This window comes from Myxocyprinus asiaticus, chromosome 30 (genome assembly GCF_019703515.2).
Source record: "Myxocyprinus asiaticus isolate MX2 ecotype Aquarium Trade chromosome 30, UBuf_Myxa_2, whole genome shotgun sequence".
Classification (NCBI taxonomy): Eukaryota; Metazoa; Chordata; class Actinopteri; order Cypriniformes; family Catostomidae; genus Myxocyprinus; species Myxocyprinus asiaticus.
In genome coordinates, this window is record NC_059373.1 from 18,501,673 (window position 1) to 18,523,153 (window position 21,481).

Below are 21,481 nucleotides of genomic sequence, written 5' to 3' on the forward strand. Positions count from 1 at the left end.
GGCACAGATGAAAACGCATGTACGTTGGAAATGGAAGTGTCTCACACGGGCAACGGAGATGGGACACTTTTCCTTAAAGATAATAAGGACCATCAACGATAATATTTTAACTTTTTTTTTTTTAAATCAAAGGTTATAATTCCTGCTGTATACACGATATAATGCTTTTGTAGGTCTTGAACAGGTACAACGTATACTGTCTTTGTAAATTGTGTCAAAGAAAATGATCTGCATTATGTCAGCATAAGTTCACATGAGTCTGACTGCTGTAAGATGTTCATTTTGTACATTAATGTGAAAAAGTTTTTTTAAAAACCAGCACTGGATTGAAATTAAAGGGATAGTTCATCCAAAAATTAGAATGAATAATTATTCACCATCATGCCATCCCAGATGTGTCGTGTGTTACTTTCTTTCTACTGCTGAACACAAACGAAGATTTCTATAAGAATATCTCAGCTCTGTAGGCCCATACAATGCAAGTGAATGGTGGCCAGAACTTTGAAGCTCAAAAAAGCACATAAAGACAGCATAAAAGTAATCCATACGACTCCAGTGGTTTAATCCATGACTTCTGAAGTGATATGATAGGTGTGGGTGAGAAATAGATCAATATTTAAAGGGATAATTCACTCGTTTTTCACTGTACATCTTGCTATTGCAGTCTCTAGGCACGATTATGATTTCAAGATCAGTTACACTTCATAGTGCTTGATGCATGCACAGAGCGAAACGTGATGCTGCTAGGTTGTGTAATCGAGCATGAAATCATGATTTCCAAGGAGATTGCTGATGCCAATATTTATTGTGAAGAAGAAGTTGGTATGTTCTCACCCAAAACCAATTAGATCCAGGAGCGGACTGGCCATCGGGAGAACCGGGACTTTTCCCGATGGGTCGGCCGTGAAACTGGGCCGAATGGGCCGCGATAAGCTGAAATGGGCCGCCGCATTATGCAGAACGGGCCACAAAACAGCACCGCGATATGCCGAAGGGGGCAGCGATATGCAGAAAAGGACAGCGACACCAACAACCTTTGGGCCAGTTTCTATGTAAAATCCCGGGCCGATTTCTCTTCCCAGTCCGCCCCTGATTAGATTGCTTTAGAATACATGGATTAAACCATTGAATTTTATGGATTACTTTTGTGCTGCCTTTATGTGCTTTTTGGACCTTCAAAGTTTTGTTCACCATTCACTTGCCTTGTGAGGACCAACAGTGCAGAGATATTCTTCTAAAAATCTTCATTTTTGTTCTACAGAAGAAAGAAAGTCATACACATCTGGGATGGCATGAGGGTAAGTAAATAATGAGAGAATTTTCATTTTTGGGTGAACTATCCCTTAAAGTCCTTTTGTACAATAAATTATCTTAGCTGCCCCAGGTGGCAATATCCACAAAGAACGCAAGTTACCAAAAACAAAAAGAATGTGAAAGTGGAAATGTATAGTAAATAATAATAATAAAAAAGACTTAAATATTGATCTGTTTCTCAACCACTCCTACCATGTAACTTCTGAAGACATGGATTTAACCACTGGAGACATATGGATTATTGTTATGCTGCCTTTATGTGGTTTTTGGAGCTTCAAAGTTCTGGCCATCATTCACTTGCATTGAGATATTCTTCAAATAATCTTTGTTTGTGTTCTGCAGAAAAAAAAGAAAGACCTGGGATGGCATTACGGTGAGCAAATGATGAGAGAATTGTATTTTTTGGGTGAACCCTTTAAATGGACAGAGTAAATAATTTTGACTTCTGCGCTTTGTCAGCACACCAGCAGAGGGCGAAAGATTGCACCTGTAATTAACTTGGTGAGTGTCAGTTTACGGTCATTATTCGCTTTTTGGAACATTGAAGTGAATGTGTATTTAGAGCGCGAGAGATCAGGCGTAAGCACGCGCGCGTGCGCGTGCCTGCTTTAGCTGTATTTGTTTGGCTAAAGCCTCGATGAAAATAATAAGGTTAGGAATTAGGGGCACACGCAGCTCCGTAATTAAAGTAAATAACAGTAGAAGTTCAGTTCAGACATCCCCAGCCTGTGCTGGCCACAGTCCTGCCACTTTCTCATTAAAAAACAAACATACTTGCTAGTTCACACACTCACTATCTCTTTCTCCAGCACAGACATTCAGATAAAAAGCCTTTGAAATGGTATGAATGTGTTTAGGAGTGTGTGTTTGTGGGCGGTGGTGGGGGGCAAAGACACCTATTATGCTTTCGAGTCTCATAGTGTCCAATAGCGCCCAAATTGGGCAGCTTCATCAAAGTCACTGTGTCTTTAGGTTGGCCCGAAGAATTTGCCTGAATCGCTTTCAGACACAGTTGGTTTTGTCCGACTCGTTTCTGAGCTGTCATGCAGCCAGGCGCTATGGTGACAAGACGCACCTAAATTAAGACTCCGGTCCGAAAAGAGAGAAAAAAAGTAATTACACGGTGACAAACTTTTTTTTACGTGTTATTGGACCACGGACCATTATGCCCTGGACTCCCCATGGCACACTGGAACAATCCCAGTCCTTAGAGCCTCTGTTCTCAGCACAGGTTTTGAGTCATGACGTATTTACTGACAACGCCGTGCGAGTTTTCGCACGAGCGCACCAGCAGCTCGGTAATGCACTTCTTGGTCAGATAAACCTCCCCTTGCACTTCTGCCACTGCGTATGTTTGTTCTTTTCTCTAGGCTAACAGAATCACCGGACCTGTCCTTTTGGAGTGCGCAATTAAATTTGGGATTTTCACCTTTCTTCTCTGATTTGGAAAAGTTTACATCAGTTTTCTGTTCAGCTTCACAGCATGGGGCGACCCTGTAACAGAGAGCTGGCGCTCCTGCCACTGCTGGGATACTTGGCTTACTTGACAGTCGGTCACACTCGCGCGGACGGTGGGTTTCTCTTGATGATTTGGGTGCGGTAATTTGTTTCACGCGCCACTGCAATCCACATTTACGCGTGGTGATGTATGGATGCCCACGCGTGTGTTTAGGTTCCAAAAGATTAGACAGTGGTGTGCATGCATGTCGTTTTTGTTCTTGGTGAATATATATGCTTAAAGGGAAAACTGTGAGTCTATTTAAATCAAAAGTTGACATTTCAAGCCCGTAATAGTTCAAAGGCGCACCTCGGCTATCAATAGCCTTTGCGCTTTGAAGTCTTTTTGCTCCTCTAAATAAGCATTATTAGGTTTAATACATCACGTACGGATATATTTATCAGTTAAGGTAAATTTAAATAAATAAATAAAACAATTATAAAAAAGTGTTTATTGTTAAAAATGCATATTATTGAATATAGACTGCATTCAAGACGATTAAATGCTGCCTCCTGCTTTATTCAAAGGCTTTTGAGTGAAAATAACACAAGGCTCTTGTATGTTGAGAGATTTATTGGTTGGCCTTTTTCTTTAGGGTTGCTCTTAAACTTTAGTTTTAGTTTTTAAGAATTAAAATCTCTTAGATAAAGGTGTAATTTATTGATTTCTTTTTAATGGTAAAAGACTGTAAAAAAAATGCAATAAAAAAAATTAATTGGTTAATGGGTAGTTATATATATTATTATTATTATTATTATTATTATTATTATTATTTAGATGTAAAAAGTGTTATTTTACCATATAATTCATGTTTAAAATATTATGTTTAATAATAAATTAACAGAACTTACATACTTTTTACTGTCAAATATAGTTAAAATTTTGGTAAAAAAAACAAAACAATCGGCTGTTCCCAGAAGTCCCTGCGTGACCCATCACATTTCGCCATATTTCATGGGGAAAGTTAGGTTTCTTCTTATTTTACATATCAGTTATGTACATTGTGGTGTTCTGTGGTATATTTGAGGTACTTTAGTTCATGTTTATTACATTATTTTAGTGTCACATCATAACAAGTGTCAAGACATCATGTGGCCTAGCTACTACTGTGATTAACAATAAATTTTAAAATGGAAAAGCAGGCTTTAATTGTACCAGAAGGGTAGTATATTAAGTTTATAACATTAAATAATGTTAAAGGTAGTAAACTGTAAAATACAGGCATTAAAATGACATCCCCATAAAGCCTGAAACTTGATCGCTGTATTTTTTACGGTTACTTTCTGCCAACCACAGCTGGCAGTATTTTACCATATATTGAACAGAAATTATGTATATATTCGAGACTCATCAACATGACACTAATGAATTTATAACAAAGGGTTGATAAATGACACTTTGTTTGTGGTGGGTCATTTAAGTGTGCTGGATTAGTCAGATGCTTTAATGACTTGACATTTTAATGAACATGACTCAGGCTGGATTTACCTCACTGACACCAACCTGATAAACTTATCTATTCCAGTCCAAATTCATCCCAAACAATGATGTTAACTGATATGTATTTAGATTAACATAATGGATTTGGTCATATTACAATTCACATTCATTATTTAAAGGTCAATTTCTAAATTTTTTATTTGGAAAGCAGAGAAAAGATGCCCGGCTTGAGTACCATTTTATTATCTTTAAACAACATACTGTATGTTTGGTGAATTGATCAAGTGACCTCTTATAACTTATTTCTGACCCAAAATGAGCTTATCTAACCTGATAACTCGCAAAGCTCTTGAAGTAAAACTGAAATATTATTCTCTGATGCTGACACACACACTGAAGCAGACTGAAGATATCTGTGGGCTCTGTGTAAGTTCTATTTCAGAGGGTTGTCATAGGAATTGACTCAAGCTGGTATTTTGGTCCTCTGTGTGAAACTGTGACAAACTAATGATGTAATAAGTAGTTGCCTTATGGAAGAGTCATTGTGATGTTACAGGTGCATGTATGGAATATAACTGCTCAGGGTGGGGCTTGTGATTGAATGGTGCTGACTGTAGAGTTTGTGTGTATGTAGATTGATTTTGGCACCTACAGTCATGAATTCTGTTTGAAGCTGATCTTCATTCCTCTCCACGTTCTCTGTATCTCTGTTTCCTCAACCCTCAGTTGTCATAGTTTCACACCACCGCCATTGCTCCAATACACACACAAACACTACCAAATGATTAAAATAAACTCAGCCAACACTCAACTCACTTAATGCTATTCAAGTAGTATCTTATTTTCTAAAATTGCCTAATTTATGCCTTTTGCAATACAAAGTTTTGATGTTGTAATTCATACCATTCATACCACCTGTAGACACCATATCAGCTTGCTGCTGTTCAAACTGAGTTTGAGTTAATTAGCATTGCATTCTCCTAATTTCTTGATGTCCTTCTCATTTCCCCCATTTGAGGTAATGTGTTGCCATTAATCTAACGGCACTTTCCATGAATAGGGTACAAATAGGGCCTGAAACTCTTTTGGCAAGAAAAATTAAGTAATTCTTTTCAAATAAATGGGTAGTGAAAGGTGTTTAACCTTCAGAAAATGTTAATTGTCAACCTCGGGAGGTCAAACAAAATATTATGTCACCCATATTTAATCTATATTAATTTGATAATGTTTGCAATCCTGTTACTGAAAACTGTCTAAATAAATAATAAAAAATACAGTTATTTTCTAGCAATAAAAATACTTAAACATAAAAATTAAAGAGACAAATAGATTATTAATAAAATAATAAAACAAATCATTTTAAATATTTTTGCTGCCTTGAACTGTTGAATCAAATCAACAGATTATGTCAAAATTATGACATTGTTGTATCATTTTAGTTGTTGAATACTGTACAAACAAGAAGGACAAGAACTTTAATGTGGGACAGTCAAAACTTGCCATTTTAAGGGGGAATGCAGACTTTTGAGATTATTTTACTTTTTAAATTACACTCATTGACCACTTTATTAGGAACACTGTGGTCCTTATAAAGTGCCCAACATGGTCTTCTGCTGTTGTAGTTCATCCGCCTCAAGGTTTGACATGTTGTGCATTCTGAGATGCTATTCTGCTCACTACAATTATACAGAGCGGTTATCTGAGTTACCGTAGACTTTGTCAGCTCGAACCAGTCTGGCCATTCTCTGTTTACCTCTCTCATCAACAAGGCGTTTCCGTCTGCAGAACTGCCGCTCAGTGGAACTTTTTTGGCACCATTCTGAGTAAACTCTAGAGACTGATGTGTGTGACAATCAGGAAATCAGCAGTTACAGAAATACTCAAACCAACCCGTCTGGCACCAACAATCATGCCACAGTCGAAATCACTGAGATACAATTTTTCCCCATTCTGATGGTTGATGTGAATATTAAAAGCACCTGACCTGTATCTGCATGATTTTATGCATTGCACTGCTGCCACACGATTGGCTGATAAGATAATCGCATGATTAAGTAGGTGTACAGGTGTTCCTAATAAAGTGCACGGGGAGTGTAGGTTAATTTTATGTTAGATAATAGTTTCTATAATATAGTATCTAACAGATCTATAAAAAAAAAAACAAAAAAAAACATGGGATTTGTGTCTCTAATGCTTTAAAAACATCAAAGTACATCATATTTGTGGAAAGTGCCTGATGCAAAATGTGCTTTTTAAACACAATATTTAAACTTGTATGTCTATGCCAGTCTCTTCGCTAGGACGGGTATTCTTATTGGAGTTACAAAGTGTTTCAAAAGGCGGACAGGATGCTGGATTTGAGGCAGCAACAAATGCCTGTATTGCTCAAGGGGCCCAGGTGGCATCTGGGGCCGACGTGCATCATGCGGTGTCGGAATGTGCTTTCTCAGCCTGCTCACGTGGTTGGCTCTCTGGACCAAGCATTGGGTAAGAACATGAATTACCTGAAAAACAGAACTGTTACCGTACCTACCTCCCTTGGGCTTAGGCTTTCGGTCAAAGTGTCAGTGCTGAGAATGGTCACTGTGCATTTTGAGACACGATATTGAGATACCTTGTTTCTTTGTGTTAATATCTGTGTCTTTGTGTCTGATTAAAGGACACAGAGTATCCTACTTGTGAATTCAGGCAGAACATTCCTATTTACACCTCAGTTATGTCAGGGCCTGAGAGAAATGGACCTAAGCCTCTGCGAGAGAACATATCAGCACCTTTCCTTTGTTCATTTTCTGTGCTGTTGCTTAGATGTATTTCTTTACCACTGAGCACAACTCCCCAAATAATTATCACATTCGAAATGTGACCAAAAACTACTTATTCTTTGTAAAATGGAAGAAACACAGTGGCCCAAAAAGTATTTGGACTCTAAAGCCACACTTACAAATATGCATGTTATTGCATTTATCTAACACAATATCAAACCAAGTGGACTCTGTAACAAATGATACTAGACCTTTCCTCAGAACAACTTTGGTTTTATTTGCCATTTTTGCAATTATTTTTAACTAACTGGTCCGAATGTCGTTTTTAGTGGATGTACAGTATGTAGTCAATTCCTTTTAAATTCACATGGGTATCTTTAAGATTAACCATATGTGTACTTCATCACATTAACTATAGACATATTCCACTAACGTCTGACAACAAGAAAGTGTCCTGTATATATATATATATATATATATATATATATATATATATATATATATGTTGTTTTTTTAAAATAAATACCACTTGTGTTGGTATTTTGTTATCTAACGCAAACACCTATTGGGGAAAATTTTTGCTTTCGCCAACTTTCAGAAGCAGATCAGAGAAAACTTGCACATAAAGAATAATTTTTCATTATAAGTTTTTTGTTGTTTGAAATCTCTCTCTCTTTTTTTTTTTTTTTTTTTTTTTTTGCTTAATAAATCTATTTCCTTCTGTCTAATAGGCTAGGCCCCTAAAATTCAAAGCTTTCTGTTATGATGAAGTGTGAATTTATTCATTTATAACAAGGACAAACCTTTGCTGAATATCAGTTACATCTGCAAGTCTCGGCAAAGAACTTTCAGAAGGTTTCCTTTAAGAACAACCTATAGATTACACATGAATTTCTTGGATATGACTCATAAATTTCATTTAAATTACGTACATATGGACCCCCCCATACAATCTAACCTTGAGAAAATCTACCTCAGTACAGCTCAGCCTTAAAAAACAAAACTTTGACACTGGGCTAAGAGAGTCCAGTCTCACAAGTACTCACAGTCTGGTGAGTAGATTTGAGCCCCCTTCTGCACCCACTCAGACACAGACATACCCACATACTCATAAGTCTGATTAAGACTTCACAGCCAAGTGTTAAAAGGTGAGGTAAGCAACTTACTACTTGCTTCATGGACATTTGGAGGAATGTCTCTGAAAGATACAAGGGACAAAACAGAGAGACATTCTTGGCTATAGATCCAGTCAGTATATTCAGAAACCTTGGCTGACATACTGAAGTCACTTTTATTATATATTCTTTTAGATACTATTAGATAAAAGTAGTTTTTTCACTCAGACAGATCAATAAATGCACACATTCAGAGAGATACTTAGACACACAAGCTTGGACATGCTCACACACACATAGGCCTATGATAGAAAACAGACCTGCAAAGTAAATTTATAAAAACACTGGAGACATAAGCAATGTGATAGGGATATACTACCTAAAGTGCATGTGTGTGAGAGAGTGAGAGTGGACGTGTTGAAATAGTGCAAATGCTTATCCCCTATGTTACCTTCATAAGAATAAAGACCAAAAAAAATGTGAAAGAAATGGAGAAAGAATTCCTGTAATTCAGTTCCAACTGTATTCCACTGTTTGATTTCAGGACCACAGTGTGCAGAGATGTCTTGGGGAGTTTGAGGCCAGTCGACGTGCAGCTGGAGAATGTAACTGGGGACATTGAGAGGCTGGGCGTGTTCTGTGTGAAAGATAGCGGTCAGTTTTAAATCATTAAAATGAAGAAACTGGAGAAGGGAGCTGTTTTTCCACTTATCACAAGGACTATTTTGTGTCACAAATACCTAAGTACTTTTATGCAATTTATGTTTGGTCTGACATACTGCATTGAATTACTACAGACACAGGCAGAAACAAGAGACTTTGCTCTATATGAATTCTTTACATTGTAAAAATTATTTTCTCAATAACCATATTTGTTCTGCTTTCCATATCTAAACATCCTTACAAGATAAATTTACTAGAGATATCAAGAGTAGGTCTTGAATTAAGTTTATTTTTCCTACTGCATTGGCAAATATAGTAGTTTTTTCTCATGTTAAGCATGAATCTTACAAACAACAACAACAACAATTTACCATATGTTTTTACTGCAACAAACAAAATAAAGATAAAGAAAATGATTGCAGTGTATTTTATGAGAACTCTTCACTTTCATTATTTGCCCTGTTCCTCTTCCTCTTCCTCCATCAGATGCTCCATGTGGACAGCCACCTTCATTCCCAAATTCACATCTGCAGGGGAAAACTGGACTAGACCTGGGGGATGAACTCCTGTATGCCTGTAACCCTGGATACAAACTCCCCAATACAGAGACAGCCTTCAGCCTGCTTTGTGATAGCTGTGGAGAATGGTATGGCCTGGTACAGCATTGTGTCAAAGGTGAGTTGCAAGCACAATGATTTGAGTGGGTTTGCAGACCAAAGGTACATTCACACTGACTGCGATTTGCAGAACAAAGTGATTAGAAGTCACTGGGTTGAGAGTAGGCAAATTGAGCCAACATGAGGGGTAATGAGTTGAGAAGAGTTCAACTTCATGCAAATGTGCAATGATTTGATACTTAAACTACCAATATGAGTGCAGACATTGAAGCTCACCTGATCAGCCACCTGATATAATTGGATACAGCAATTAAGTGGTAACACCTACTAGTTGAACAGAACAGAGATTTGGTGACCTCCAGCACTTTAACCAGTGTCAGTGTGAACGCACATTGAGCCCAAAGGCCTGTTTAATGGCTTAGAGGTGCAGAAGTCTTGGAGTTCATAGGTTTTATTTGTCTTCTGGGTGTAGCCTCAATAGACCTCAAAATGTTTGATTTGTTGCAGATGATCCTGAAGGCCACATCGACTATGACGATAAGTTCACAGATGGCCATCTCCTTCAGAATCCAGGGGAAGTGCATCATGTTTCTTTGATTCCAGGAGGAGCAGAGACCACAGATGATGAAGAAGAGCAATCCACTCCTGAACCAGAGCATGAGCAGACAGCCATGTCAGAGGAGGAAGAGAATGAAGATGATTCTACAGTATCAGTGACTGAACCTCCAGTGTCTCAACTCAGTCAGAAGCATATGTTCTGGTTCCCCTCAGAGGCCTTTCAGGATGAGAAAGAGCCTCCAGTTATCACCACAGATTCTTCTGTTAAAAGCCCTATAGAAGACCAGAATCACAGCCAATTGAAGCCTGACATCATCACAGAAGAACATGACCCTAACCCTGACCCTGATTATGACTATGCGACAGATCCTCCCACTAATTTGCCTGTCAGTCCCAGTGTTGGCAGCACGGAAGACTCCTGGCTTGATGGATATCCTGTTCACCAGGGGGAAGATAAAACTGGCGGTGAGTCAACGGGGGAGGCAGGACCAGAACATGGACTGGATACAGAGAGCGTGACTGACCCTTCAGAAGTGGAGATGTTTGAGGATGCAACCAAAAGCCCAGTGGAAGAGGATATTGGGGGTTTGATTGACCACTCGGAGGAGGAAGACATTGAAGGAGTTGTCAACAATCACAAGGACACAAAGTATAAAGACAAGATCCACAGGAAAGGAGAGGAAGATGAGCTTAGCAGAGGGACAACCAGACTTGAACAGGAGGAATCCGTTGGAGTAAAAGAGGATCCAGTGGTAACACATTATGGAGAAGCCACGGAGAAGGATGAAATGGGGAAAGAGACATCCATACCAGAGGTAACGGAGTCTGAAGGAGAGATTGATGGATCTGAAGAGTTGGGATTTGACAGTGTTACTGAAAGCCCAAATGCTGTGGAGATGGAACCCACAACTTTTGTCAGTGTTACTCAGATGACAACAAGTGCAGACGATATTGATCTACACAAGCAACCCATGATGTACACACCAGCGTCCGCTCCGGAGAATGTGAGCACCAGCCAAGAGGGTTTAGAACCTGAATACACAACCACACCTTCGGGGATGGTATTTCTCGATGTTACACCTGGTTTCACTGATGATCTCATCACCAAGGCCACACCCATTATTGAGGTTTCTTGGGAAACCAGTGACAGTGGCCACATTCTGGAGCTTGACCCTGACCATGACACGACAGAAATCCCTGAAAATAGTGAGATAGAAAGAGGTGGAGATCACAGCCTGGACCAACAAGAGCGGGCTGGGGAGGGTAATTGTGCAGAAGGCCTCTGCCATGTATCTGGTCGTGGACCGATGATTGCCGCCATTATCGTTGGCGTAGTAGCAGCATTAGTAGGCGTGGTCTTGGGAGTGTGGTGTTACAAAAAGAGGCTACAAAAGAGCTCCCACTACCAACTCAATGGAACTAACAGTCAAACACAGTGCATTGAATTACAACAGACTGTGTGATGGCCATGCACATCCTCACAAACCCACACAGCTTACACAAACATCAATACAAAGCCATTAATGTGTGAACATTACAGTCTACATTTACACTAACACAAAAAGTGTCCCTGCGTTCAAATCTCCTTCACCACACAAAGTCTGTTGGATAGGATTGTGTAATACTTATTTTTGATAATGTTTCTGTTTTGTTTTTTCTTTTTCTTTTTTCATTGTATTTTCATTGTATTGTGTTGATAATAATTGACACTTCATAATCTTTCAATTAGGTGTCATGGATCTAAATGTCTTCTGTTATTTTGGATGGACTGCATTGGACTGCAGGTCATTGCATTTGTATGCATAGTGCCCATATGTCCTTGTTAACAGATTATGTGTATGTATGTGTTTATAGCTCTGTCCATTAGTGAGTGAGTGTGCGTAAGGAGTGTGTGTATGATTGTGATTTGGCTATATGTATGTGTGTAAGAGACTGAAAGAGAGAGAAAGAGTGAAAAAGAGAGTGTGGTTGAACTTAGCATTCTGTGCATGTGCATATTGAAAGTTTCTAACTCTCACAGACAGGTGAGACATTCTGTTCAGAGGAACTGAGGGTGAATTCTGATTGGCTTTCAGCACATATATGCCTAGCGCTCGCAGAATAAATAGCTTTTTCATCCCTAAATTTAGAATACAATGAGCATTTGTTCAGTTTAAGCCTTTTTCCTATAAATAAGTCCAGTTTTTTGTGGTTGGGCTCAGGACTCTATTGAAAGAATTTAACTCACAGACAGGTGAGACATTCTGGTCAGAGGAACTGTGGGTGGATTCTGATTAGATTTCAACATATATAGAGCTTGTATAATGAATAGCTGTCACCCACCAGTTTAGAATACCATGAGCATTTGTTCAATTTCTTTAAGTCTATATCAACACTAATCCATTTTTGTTTGAAAATGCATTGATTTCGCTATATGTTTACGCCTCTCATCCACACTGAAACAGGGTTTTCCTCCACTGAAAACTGAGAATTTTGAAAACTCTCTCTAGTACCGCATACTTTGCAAAACTATGACATTATGAAACAGATAATGGACGTTTCAAAATTAAACGAATTAGTGTGGACAAGGCCTAAAAGTTCATGATAGCATTGAAGTATACTTAGATTTAAGGAACCGTTAGGAAAAGTCATAAATTAATATTTTATATGTCTTAAAGCCAGTATTACACTCCTCACTTAGGTATCAAATAAAATATTAAATAATTAATTATTATACTTTTTCACAATTGTGTGATTGGTTTAAACAAAAAACAAACCAAAAAATAAAATAAAAAAATAAAAAAACATTTTGCCCCTCAAAGTAACGATCAAGTCATTATTCATCTCAAACTAAATTTATAAGGGATATTTGTATCAGATGTTTATTACAAATGATTTTTTTGACATTTTAAAACCAGTTAATTAAAACAAAACAAAACAAAACAAAACAGAAATCACATAATGTGTCAAAACTATTGTCAGTGTTTAATTAAAGCTGTAATCGGTAATGTTATTTTTTGGGGGATTTACAGCTGAAATCAAATACATATATAGAATGCTAAGATGTTTTTGTTTTCCCACACATTTCAATTGTGATTTTAGTTTATAAAAGATCTAGTGAAGCTAGATTAGTCAGGCTATTTTCAACATGTTGTTAGTAACAAAGTCTTAAATTGTTGTTTGATTTTATCATAAATGAATAAGTAAGAGTGGAGTAACATGTTTAACTTTTGTTTTGCAGAGTAATTTTTCAATACTTTAAAGATCAGCTGATGTACACAAAATTAACTTTATTTAACTGTTAAGATATGTTTGAAGGTTGTTTGTTACGTAAGGTGCATTATTTTTTTTCATGTTTAAAATATATATATATATATTTCCAGAACTGTGCAGCTGATGTTATATTAGCTTTGTTCTTATTGTAGAATAGGCCTATACACTCTGACTGTGTTATCTGAAATAACTCTCTGTTTAGTTGAGAGGTTATATGGTCTCATTTACTTACAAAACATAAGTCAGATCAAAACAGAATATAGGACATAATTTAATGTCATTGCAAATTTCTGGTGTCTAATTTCTAGTAGATTTAATGCAAAGTATTGTGAACCATTAAAAGTTTAGATGAAAAAAATAAAATAAAATCAGTTCCACTGGGCTCTTGTGCTGGTCAACGCATTAAGGCAATTTTGATTGTTTATAAGCTTTGTGAGGAAATAACCTAGGAAAGACTGGCCCAAATGAACACTTTCCAACTTGAAGTAACAAATAGATACTTCATAACCATTTTGGGGCACTTGTGGCAATTGGAACTCAACATTTTATTTGTGCTGAAATCATATCAAAGTTGTTTTTCTGAATTGTTAAAGTGTTGCTTTTTTTTTTGTGATTGTTGATTGAGTTGTCTCTGAATAGAGTTCTTGAGTGAATGAGTGAAATCTTTTCATCTGTGATTTGTTCATTTGCATTAGAAGTCAAAACTGCTTGTTAATATCTCCCATTACACAGTAACAATGTCAGTTAAATGTGACATGAGGGTATCTGACTAAATATAGCTGTGAAAAACTAACTGACCCTTAACAAATAAATTACTTTGGGGGAAAAATGTCAGCTTTAGTTTTCTTTAGTGTCAACATTGTCGTGGGAGCTAAAGTAAGCTTAAAAAAATAATTTCCTTTCTAAAATAAGACTGCAAACATTTGCATAGTGTGGTCAGGTGTCTCTGTATGTGTGTAAGGTCTGTAAGGCCAGCAGGGCTTAACCTGATGTCATGGGAGAGAGAAAGAGGTAGTCATTGATTAGACTATTTGAACTGTTGTTTTATGTTTTCTGTGTATATTCTGTCACTTTTAGACAGTAAAACAAAGAGTCTCAGAAAAACTTTACACAGTGGGAGAATAGAGACTTGTATAAATGTGTTTGAACATGGAGTATCTGTGCAGTTTATCACACCATAGTAGGAAAAACCCACAGGGATAAGAAGAAAAGGGGGGATGTGGTTTGGGAGTGAGCGAGGTGGAGGGAGGCTGGACATGAGTACATGAGTGTGTACACATGCTTAAGGTCCAGTGTTGGATGAGAACAGACCAAAATTAATTGCAGTCTCTAGGCACAATCGTGATTTCAAGCTTGTTTTCTAGTGCTTGATGCATACGGAAAGCTCTAGATGGCGCTATAGGAAGTGTAATCGAGTTTGAAATCATGATCACCAAGGAGACTGCTGTCAAGATTTATAATGAAAAAAGAGTTACATTTTGGTCTGTTCTCACCCAAAACCAACTGGATCACTTCAGAAGACATGGATTAAACCACTGGAGTTTGATGGATTATGTTTATGCTGACTAGATCTGCTTTTTGGAGCTTCAAAAGGCCTGGCCAACTTTCACTTGCATTGTGTGGACCAACAGAGCAGAAATATTCTTCTAAAAATCTTCATTTGTGTTCTGCAGAAGAAAGAAATTCATACACATCTGGGATGGCATGAGGGTGAGTAAATGATGAGAGAATTTTCATTTTTGGGTGAACTATTCCTTTGAGTCTTTGGTAAGTACATGAGTTTGTATGATTTCATCGATCATCCTAAACTTTTATTGTATTCTGTTTCACACATATTTTGAAATATTGACAAATGAACCTTTGTGAAGTTATCAGCAACATATTTAAGCCATTATTTGGTACAAAAAGATTGTGTGAGGCTTGTCAAAAAATTGACAAAGACAAAGGTGTCTTAATGCTAATCTATTCTTCCAAAATGCCAAGGATTTTATAAAGATACTGAAGCACACCCACAAGCAGCTTTTTTTATCCAGTGATGAAAATATTACTGCATGCCACTTCAGGTAAAAAAATAAAATAAATAAATAAATTATATATATATATATATATATATATTGACTAAAACAATACAACAAGAAAGGTATAGAATATGACTGTTGATTATTTTGGTCATGTTGAGTCATAATTACAGAACTTTAGGCATTATTGTTCTTATTCACATTATTTATTAAAATAACATCTGCATCTGAAATTATCAGCCAAAGAATACAACATTTTCAGTGTTTAATCAGTTCTTGTAGCTCAGGTCTGCCCAAATATCCTCACTTTCCATACTAGATGGTACAGAGACATCCCAAAATGATCTAAACTTGGATACTCTATATTAAATTAGTTTAAAATCAGCATTGGAAAGCAAAGAACAATCAAAAGACCCTTTATTAAAACAATCCAACCAACAAATAAAAACATGGCAGTGATTTCTCACAGTGAGTTGACAGTGACTGATATTCAGATTAATCATTATCTTTTTGAGCTTTTGATGTATGTGCAATATGTACTTGTAAAAGATTCTAACGCTTCCAGTCAATCACCAATCCCAAAATAAATACAAGAGCGACAATGGTAAAGTATGGAAAATACCTTTGTGACCTTTTCACTCTTCAATAATATTTTTTTTATTCAGTGCACATGCAATATTTGTCTTACTCAGCATCAAGGAATTCATCAAGAAACTCTAAAACTTCACCCTGGAACAAAAAAAAAAGGGAGTTGGAGAAACAGGGAGGGAGAGAGAATGGTTGGTTTTAATGTTAAGAACTGTTTATTTTAAATCTACAGTCATTTCACTGCACTCCAATGGAACAATGCTTAAAATAAAATATATTCCACTACTAGAGAGCGGTGTGAAGCTGCGAATGTCTAATCAACCACAGGGTTACCCTGTAAGCATGGGCTACACCCCAGTGCACAAAAGTTTTATTACAACTACTTCTCTGAGGACTATAGCTCCACACACGTGAATATTCAACAAACCACCCCAATCAAAAAATTCTTAAACACTGTGCAACTCTCACCTCATCATCCTGCAGGAGCTTCTGTTTGGCAAATTCCAGAAGCTGCAGCTGTAATGTTGTCTGATTGTGGTACCGAACTGCCTCCTGTCAACATATGAACACACATTATCAGTAAAACATCAGACTTTGAAAGGAAACTGCTCAGGCAGTGGCATTTGAATTGAGGCACTCACCACTCTAGGCAAGAAGTCCTCATCGGTGAGACCAAATTTATCTCTATGGTAATGATAATACTCCACATTATTCTTCATCACCTCATCATTGGGATCAAAGAGCATGTAGCTGGCCACACATGGTACAGCATTCTTTAAATCATTCACTGAAGGAGATTGAAGACGTTATTGACATTCAGTGTTCACATATGTAGTTTAAAGGTTAAGTGTGTAATTCCTAAACCACTAGAATCATTAAACAGGATTGCAAAAATTAAGTTGCAAAATTATTTACCAAACACTCTCCCCATCTGCCATTGGTCATCGCAGTGTTTATACATTTCAAGGAAATAAACATACTAATGGCTTACTTTTAACTGTCTCCGCATATTAAGCTGGGATAGGAGAAAGTATTTTAAAAATCTTCAACTTTAAACAGAGAATCTTTTAGACTTACATTTGTAATAGGCAAACTGGAGATAGTGATACATGGTTGCCACAAATTTCTCAACAACAAATCCACCAACAACTGGCGTCAGTTCAGTCTCACAGCGAACCTTTCTCTCCAGAACCTCAGTGTAATGATCTAGAGAGTAAAAAACAGACATGGCAAGTGAGGAAACAATGATGTACCATTGTTGCTATGTTTCAGCTAATGTTACAAACAATTACAAAGGGAGATGACTGAGAAAAAAGGATACAAAAAGACTGACACAAAAGAGGAAAGCAATGGGTATATGCCAACCTGCAATGGAAGGATAAAAGTCTTTGAACTCTTTGATCTGTCTGGACCCCTCTGAAGCTGCGATGCACTCGTCAAACACCTTGAAAAAATCTCTCAGTGCCAGCTCCATATCTGACACTGATGTTCTGAAGTTATCGCCATTGTACGCCCGGACGGCCCGAATGAACAGCATCTGAACAAGTTGACAACTACCATTAACAATGTCCAAGTCCTAAGTATTAAATACTACACATTTATTACAATTATATACATTTAATGGGATAGTTCACCCAAATAAATGGCCCAAATAATTTACTCACTCTCATGTTGCTCCAAATCCTGTATGACTTTCTTTTGTGGAACACAAAAAGAAGATGTTAGGCAAACTGTTAGCCTCAGTCACCATTCACTTTGATTGTATGGAAAAAAGATGCAGTGAAAGTGAATGGTGACTGATGCTGTCTAACATCTTTTGTGTTCCACGAAAGAAAGGAAGTCATATTGGTTTGGAACAATATGAAGATGAGTAAATGATGGCAGATTTTTTATTTTTGGGGGAACTTTCCCTTTAACAGAGCTTGGATTGCAGGGTAAAACAGTAAAATATCTGATGCCAATGCATGTACATTTTAGATCAAGTTAACATCACTGACATTGTAATTTGTTTGGTTTACATTGCTGACATGGGTTAATTTGCCATTTTAGGCAGAAATGCAAAGACGTTTATTTAAGAATTACTTTGTAGGGGGCCTGGGTAACTCAGCGAGTATTGACGCTGACTACTAACCCTGGAGTCGTGAGTTCGAATCCAGGGCGTGCTAAGTGACTCCAGCCAGGTCTCCTAAGCAACCAAATTGGCCCGGATGCTAGGGAGGGTAGAGTCACATGGGGTAACCTCCTTGTGGTCGCTATAATGTGGTACTCGCTCTCGGTGGTGCGCGTGGTGAGTTGTGCGTGGATGCTGCAGAGAATAGCATGAAGCCTCCACACGCACTATGTCTCCGCGGTAACGCGCTCAACATGCCACATGATAAGATGCGCGGATTGACGGTCTCAGACGTGGAGGCAACTGAGATTCGTCCTCTGCCACCCGGATTGAGGCGAGTCACTGCGCCACCACGAGGACTTAGAGCGCATTGGGAATTGGCCATTCCAAATTGGGGAGAAAAATAATTACTTTGTAAACTTTATAAAGTGTCCTGCAAATGCTACCTTCAGAAGTTATTTCTGCTTAATCTAACCCAATATTTTTGTTGTTGTAACTTTTGTTGTTGTAAGTTGATTTAGTGATGTTAAATATATTTTTAAGTAGTTTAGAACCAGTTTATTTAGAGGTAATCACATGAAGCACATTTTTCCACACACACACACAAAAAAGTTCATCTACAAATTGTGCATCATGTGGTGACATCTAAATTAACTGGCTTGATTCAAGTCAAAAAATGTATTTAATATCACTGAATCAACCTGATTACATTAGGTTACACCAACAAAACAAAATTTTAAAGGATAGATCAGGTAGAAATATCTTCTTAGGGTAAAATTTGGAGGGTAAAACTTATTTTTTTTTTTTTACAATGACATTTATTTTCAGTTAATCAATGCTAGATGGATTTGAAGGAATTGATCTCTCAGTGATATACTCGCCCAGTTTATATGTGAATAGATGTCTTGCCTCATATGACTTGGTCTCCAGGTCTTTCATATGTTCCTCAGACCCAGGTAAGCTCTTGTAATAGTTCATGTTCCTCTGCATCATCTCATCATCTGGATGCTTCAAGAGGAAAGTGTGTGCAGCAGATACAGCCTTGGCCAATTTATCACTCTGGAAAAAATATGAAAATCCATTGTGTCAGACATTTTAAAAACAAAACTCCCACACAACACTTACTATACTAATGGGGAAAAAACATGGTACTATCATGTTTTTGGACATTTACCATGGTAGTTTTCTTTGAAGTAGGGAAGTACTTTGCAAGTACCACGGTATTACCATTACTGTATAAATTCACTTTACATTACTGTTTAAACTGATGTTGGTTTTTAAGAATAGCCTAGCAAGAGTGGAAGTTTATGTACAGTAGTCTCACTTTAAAGTAGGCAAACTGCAGATACTTGTAGGGTTCCCGTTTCTCAAACTCTTCGATAGTTTCACGGCTGGGCATCGTCTGTTTGAAGGCTGGTAACCCCTGTTTACATCGCCTCAGACACTGCGCCCGCTTCATCACATTACCGAAGGCGTGCAGCTCGGGGAACTCTGCGAAGCGCGTCTCGTCGTCGAGGCGTACCGTGCTGCAGTTGAGGTTGCAGAAGGCCTCGCTGTCTCTGAGCAGCCGGTACAGCCGGAGACTCACCTCCAGAAACTCCACAGTCTCGGGCCACTTTTCCTCGTTGTACTGGTCCAATGCGTGGCGATACGCCGAGTCGAGGGGCATCAGCTCGTGCCGCGGGAAACTGCGAAAATTGTATTTCTCATACTGTGCAAGAACGCAAAAAGAAAAGCAGAATAAAAGAAACGCGAGCTTCAAGCAGTGCGATGAGGAGGCCATGGTCCCGTTTAGGAAAGGAGTAAGACCCGCCTGCAACCTCTCCACGTCCCCAAAGTCAGCAAACTCCCTTCCCCCCAATACAGTAGAAGAAAACTGATTGCACTGATTTCTGCTCCACACAGGGTTGCAAAACTAACCTAACCCTAAAAAAATATATAATTAATGAAATAACCAAGTTCCAGATACCATGACAGGAATTAAAGCAATATTTCGTTCAAAACAAGTTAAGCTCAATCGACAGCATTTGTGGCATTATGTTGATTATCACAAAAGCTAATTTCGACTCGTCCCACCTTGAAAAAAAAGAAAGAAAGAAGAAAGAAATGAAAAAGAAGAAAAGGCAAAAATCTGGGTTACAGTGAATGTAGTGAATGGGGCCATTTTTTGGAGGGTTTAAAGGCAGAAATGTGAAGCTTACAAAAAACAAACACTTAAATTAATGTTTCTGTTAAAACTCATGTATTATTTGAGCTGTAAAGTTGTTTAAATCATTGTTTTTAATGGTTGTTTTAGTTTATAGGGTTTACGCCATTACATCCTCATCCTCATCAGAATCTGGAATTTGTCTTGGTGACAGAAGCTTCCAGGGATACTTTTGAAATGTATTCCACTACAGATTACAGAATTCATGCTGTAAAATGTAATTTGTAACGTATTATGTTAGATTACTCAAGGTCAGTAACGTATTCTAAATACTTTGGATTACTTCTTCAGCACTGGTAGATTTTTTCACTTGTTTTGACTATAAAAACTCTGCCAGTACAGTAAGACAAAATACACATGTTAAAAATACATTCTCTGAAAAACCTAAATATCTTATGCAGTGCTGTTTCTAAAACAACATTAATCTAATTGATCTTGTGTTAAGGGTTTTTAGATATTTTTACAGGAAAACAATACAAAAATTATCATCAAGAATACGATTTTTGCACTATCAAAGTCTTACTAGAAAAAAAGAAATTATGATCCAACATTAATTTTTTTTATAAAAAAATATGTTCGTGCCTAGTAACGTGCATGTAAAATGGCTAGAAATAGCATTTTAGCTTAGCATAAAGCTGACACTTTACACAAGGTTTATTTCTATTTCTTCTGCTCCAAACTTACTTCAAACTTACTTCTCTGTCTGCTCGTATGAATGAAACACATCATAAGAAAGTGTTTCACCGCTGTTCAAATGCACTTTGGATCACATCATTTATATGTATAAATGTTTTCCATCTGAAAGGACTAAATATTAAACGAAACAAATGACAATAAAATGCAAAGTAATCTCTTCAGTAATCAAAATACTTTTTGAATGTAACTGTATTCTAAATATCAATGATTTAAATTGTAACTGTAGTGAATACAGTTACTTATATTTTGCATTTTAAATATGTAATCCGGTTACATGTATTACATTACTCCCCAAACCTGTTTATATATATATATATATATACACGTATGTACAAATACAAATCTGTTATATACAGAAGCAAGTGAATGTAATGGCAGAAGAGGTATGGTATATTGGATAAATATAAATAGATTAAGCTGTGTATTGCACATAATTATTGCTCAGTGGGTCAGTTTTAACTGTTCATGAGGTGGACATGGCAACAAAGTTATAAAATTGGACATAACTTTACACCGAAATGGTTAAAGCGATTTTATCACACTAAAATTATGTTAACATGCGTATTGTTTATGTCTTGTGACTATACTTTTGAAACAAGGAGGTTTTTAACGTTTACGGATTGGCCTCATTGGCTTCCATTGTA

At 37.3% G+C, this 21,481-nt stretch overlaps 2 protein-coding genes across 2 annotated transcripts; one reads left to right on the forward strand and one right to left on the reverse strand.

Moving 5' to 3' along the window:
• The first annotated feature begins 2,555 nt into the window (after positions 1-2,555).
• On the forward strand, positions 2,556-14,035 carry LOC127421652 (uncharacterized). Its single transcript, XM_051664780.1, has 5 exons — positions 2,556-2,612; positions 2,818-2,885; positions 8,674-8,783; positions 9,279-9,467; positions 9,917-14,035. The coding sequence occupies exons 1-5, from the start codon at positions 2,556-2,558 to the stop codon at positions 11,428-11,430; spliced, it is 1,938 nt and encodes a 645-aa protein (XP_051520740.1). The 3' UTR covers positions 11,431-14,035.
• Positions 14,036-14,999: 964 nt separating this feature from the next.
• On the reverse strand, positions 15,000-19,783 carry LOC127421336 (cartilage-associated protein-like). Its single transcript, XM_051664348.1, has 7 exons — positions 19,260-19,783; positions 18,845-18,994; positions 17,191-17,362; positions 16,903-17,031; positions 16,467-16,612; positions 16,294-16,377; positions 15,000-15,966 (listed from the first exon to the last, which is right to left on the reverse strand). Exons 1-7 carry the CDS (start codon positions 19,716-19,718, stop codon positions 15,922-15,924), a joined length of 1,185 nt encoding a protein of 394 aa, XP_051520308.1. The 5' UTR covers positions 19,719-19,783; the 3' UTR covers positions 15,000-15,921.
• Between the last annotated feature and the right edge of the window lie 1,698 nt (positions 19,784-21,481).

Bases quoted from the DNA above. Each gene is read 5' to 3' on its own strand.
- LOC127421336 (XM_051664348.1), bottom strand. From the start codon at position 19,718: ATGGCCTCCTCATCGCACTGCTTGAAGCTCGCGTTTCTTTTATTCTGC. The intron at 18,995-19,259 runs GTGAGACTACTG...TATTTTTTCCAG, and splicing joins TGCAGTTTGCCTACTTTAAA to AGTGATAAATTGGCCAAGGC. The intron at 15,967-16,293 runs GTGAGAGTTGCA...TTTTTGTTCCAG, and splicing joins AGCTCCTGCAGGATGATGAG to GGTGAAGTTTTAGAGTTTCT.
- LOC127421652 (XM_051664780.1), top strand. From the start codon at position 2,556: ATGACGTATTTACTGACAACGCCGTGCGAGTTTTCGCACGAGCGCACC. The intron at 2,613-2,817 runs GTAATGCACTTC...ACCCTGTAACAG, and splicing joins ACGAGCGCACCAGCAGCTCG to AGAGCTGGCGCTCCTGCCAC. The intron at 9,468-9,916 runs GTGAGTTGCAAG...GATTTGTTGCAG, and splicing joins GGTACAGCATTGTGTCAAAG to ATGATCCTGAAGGCCACATC.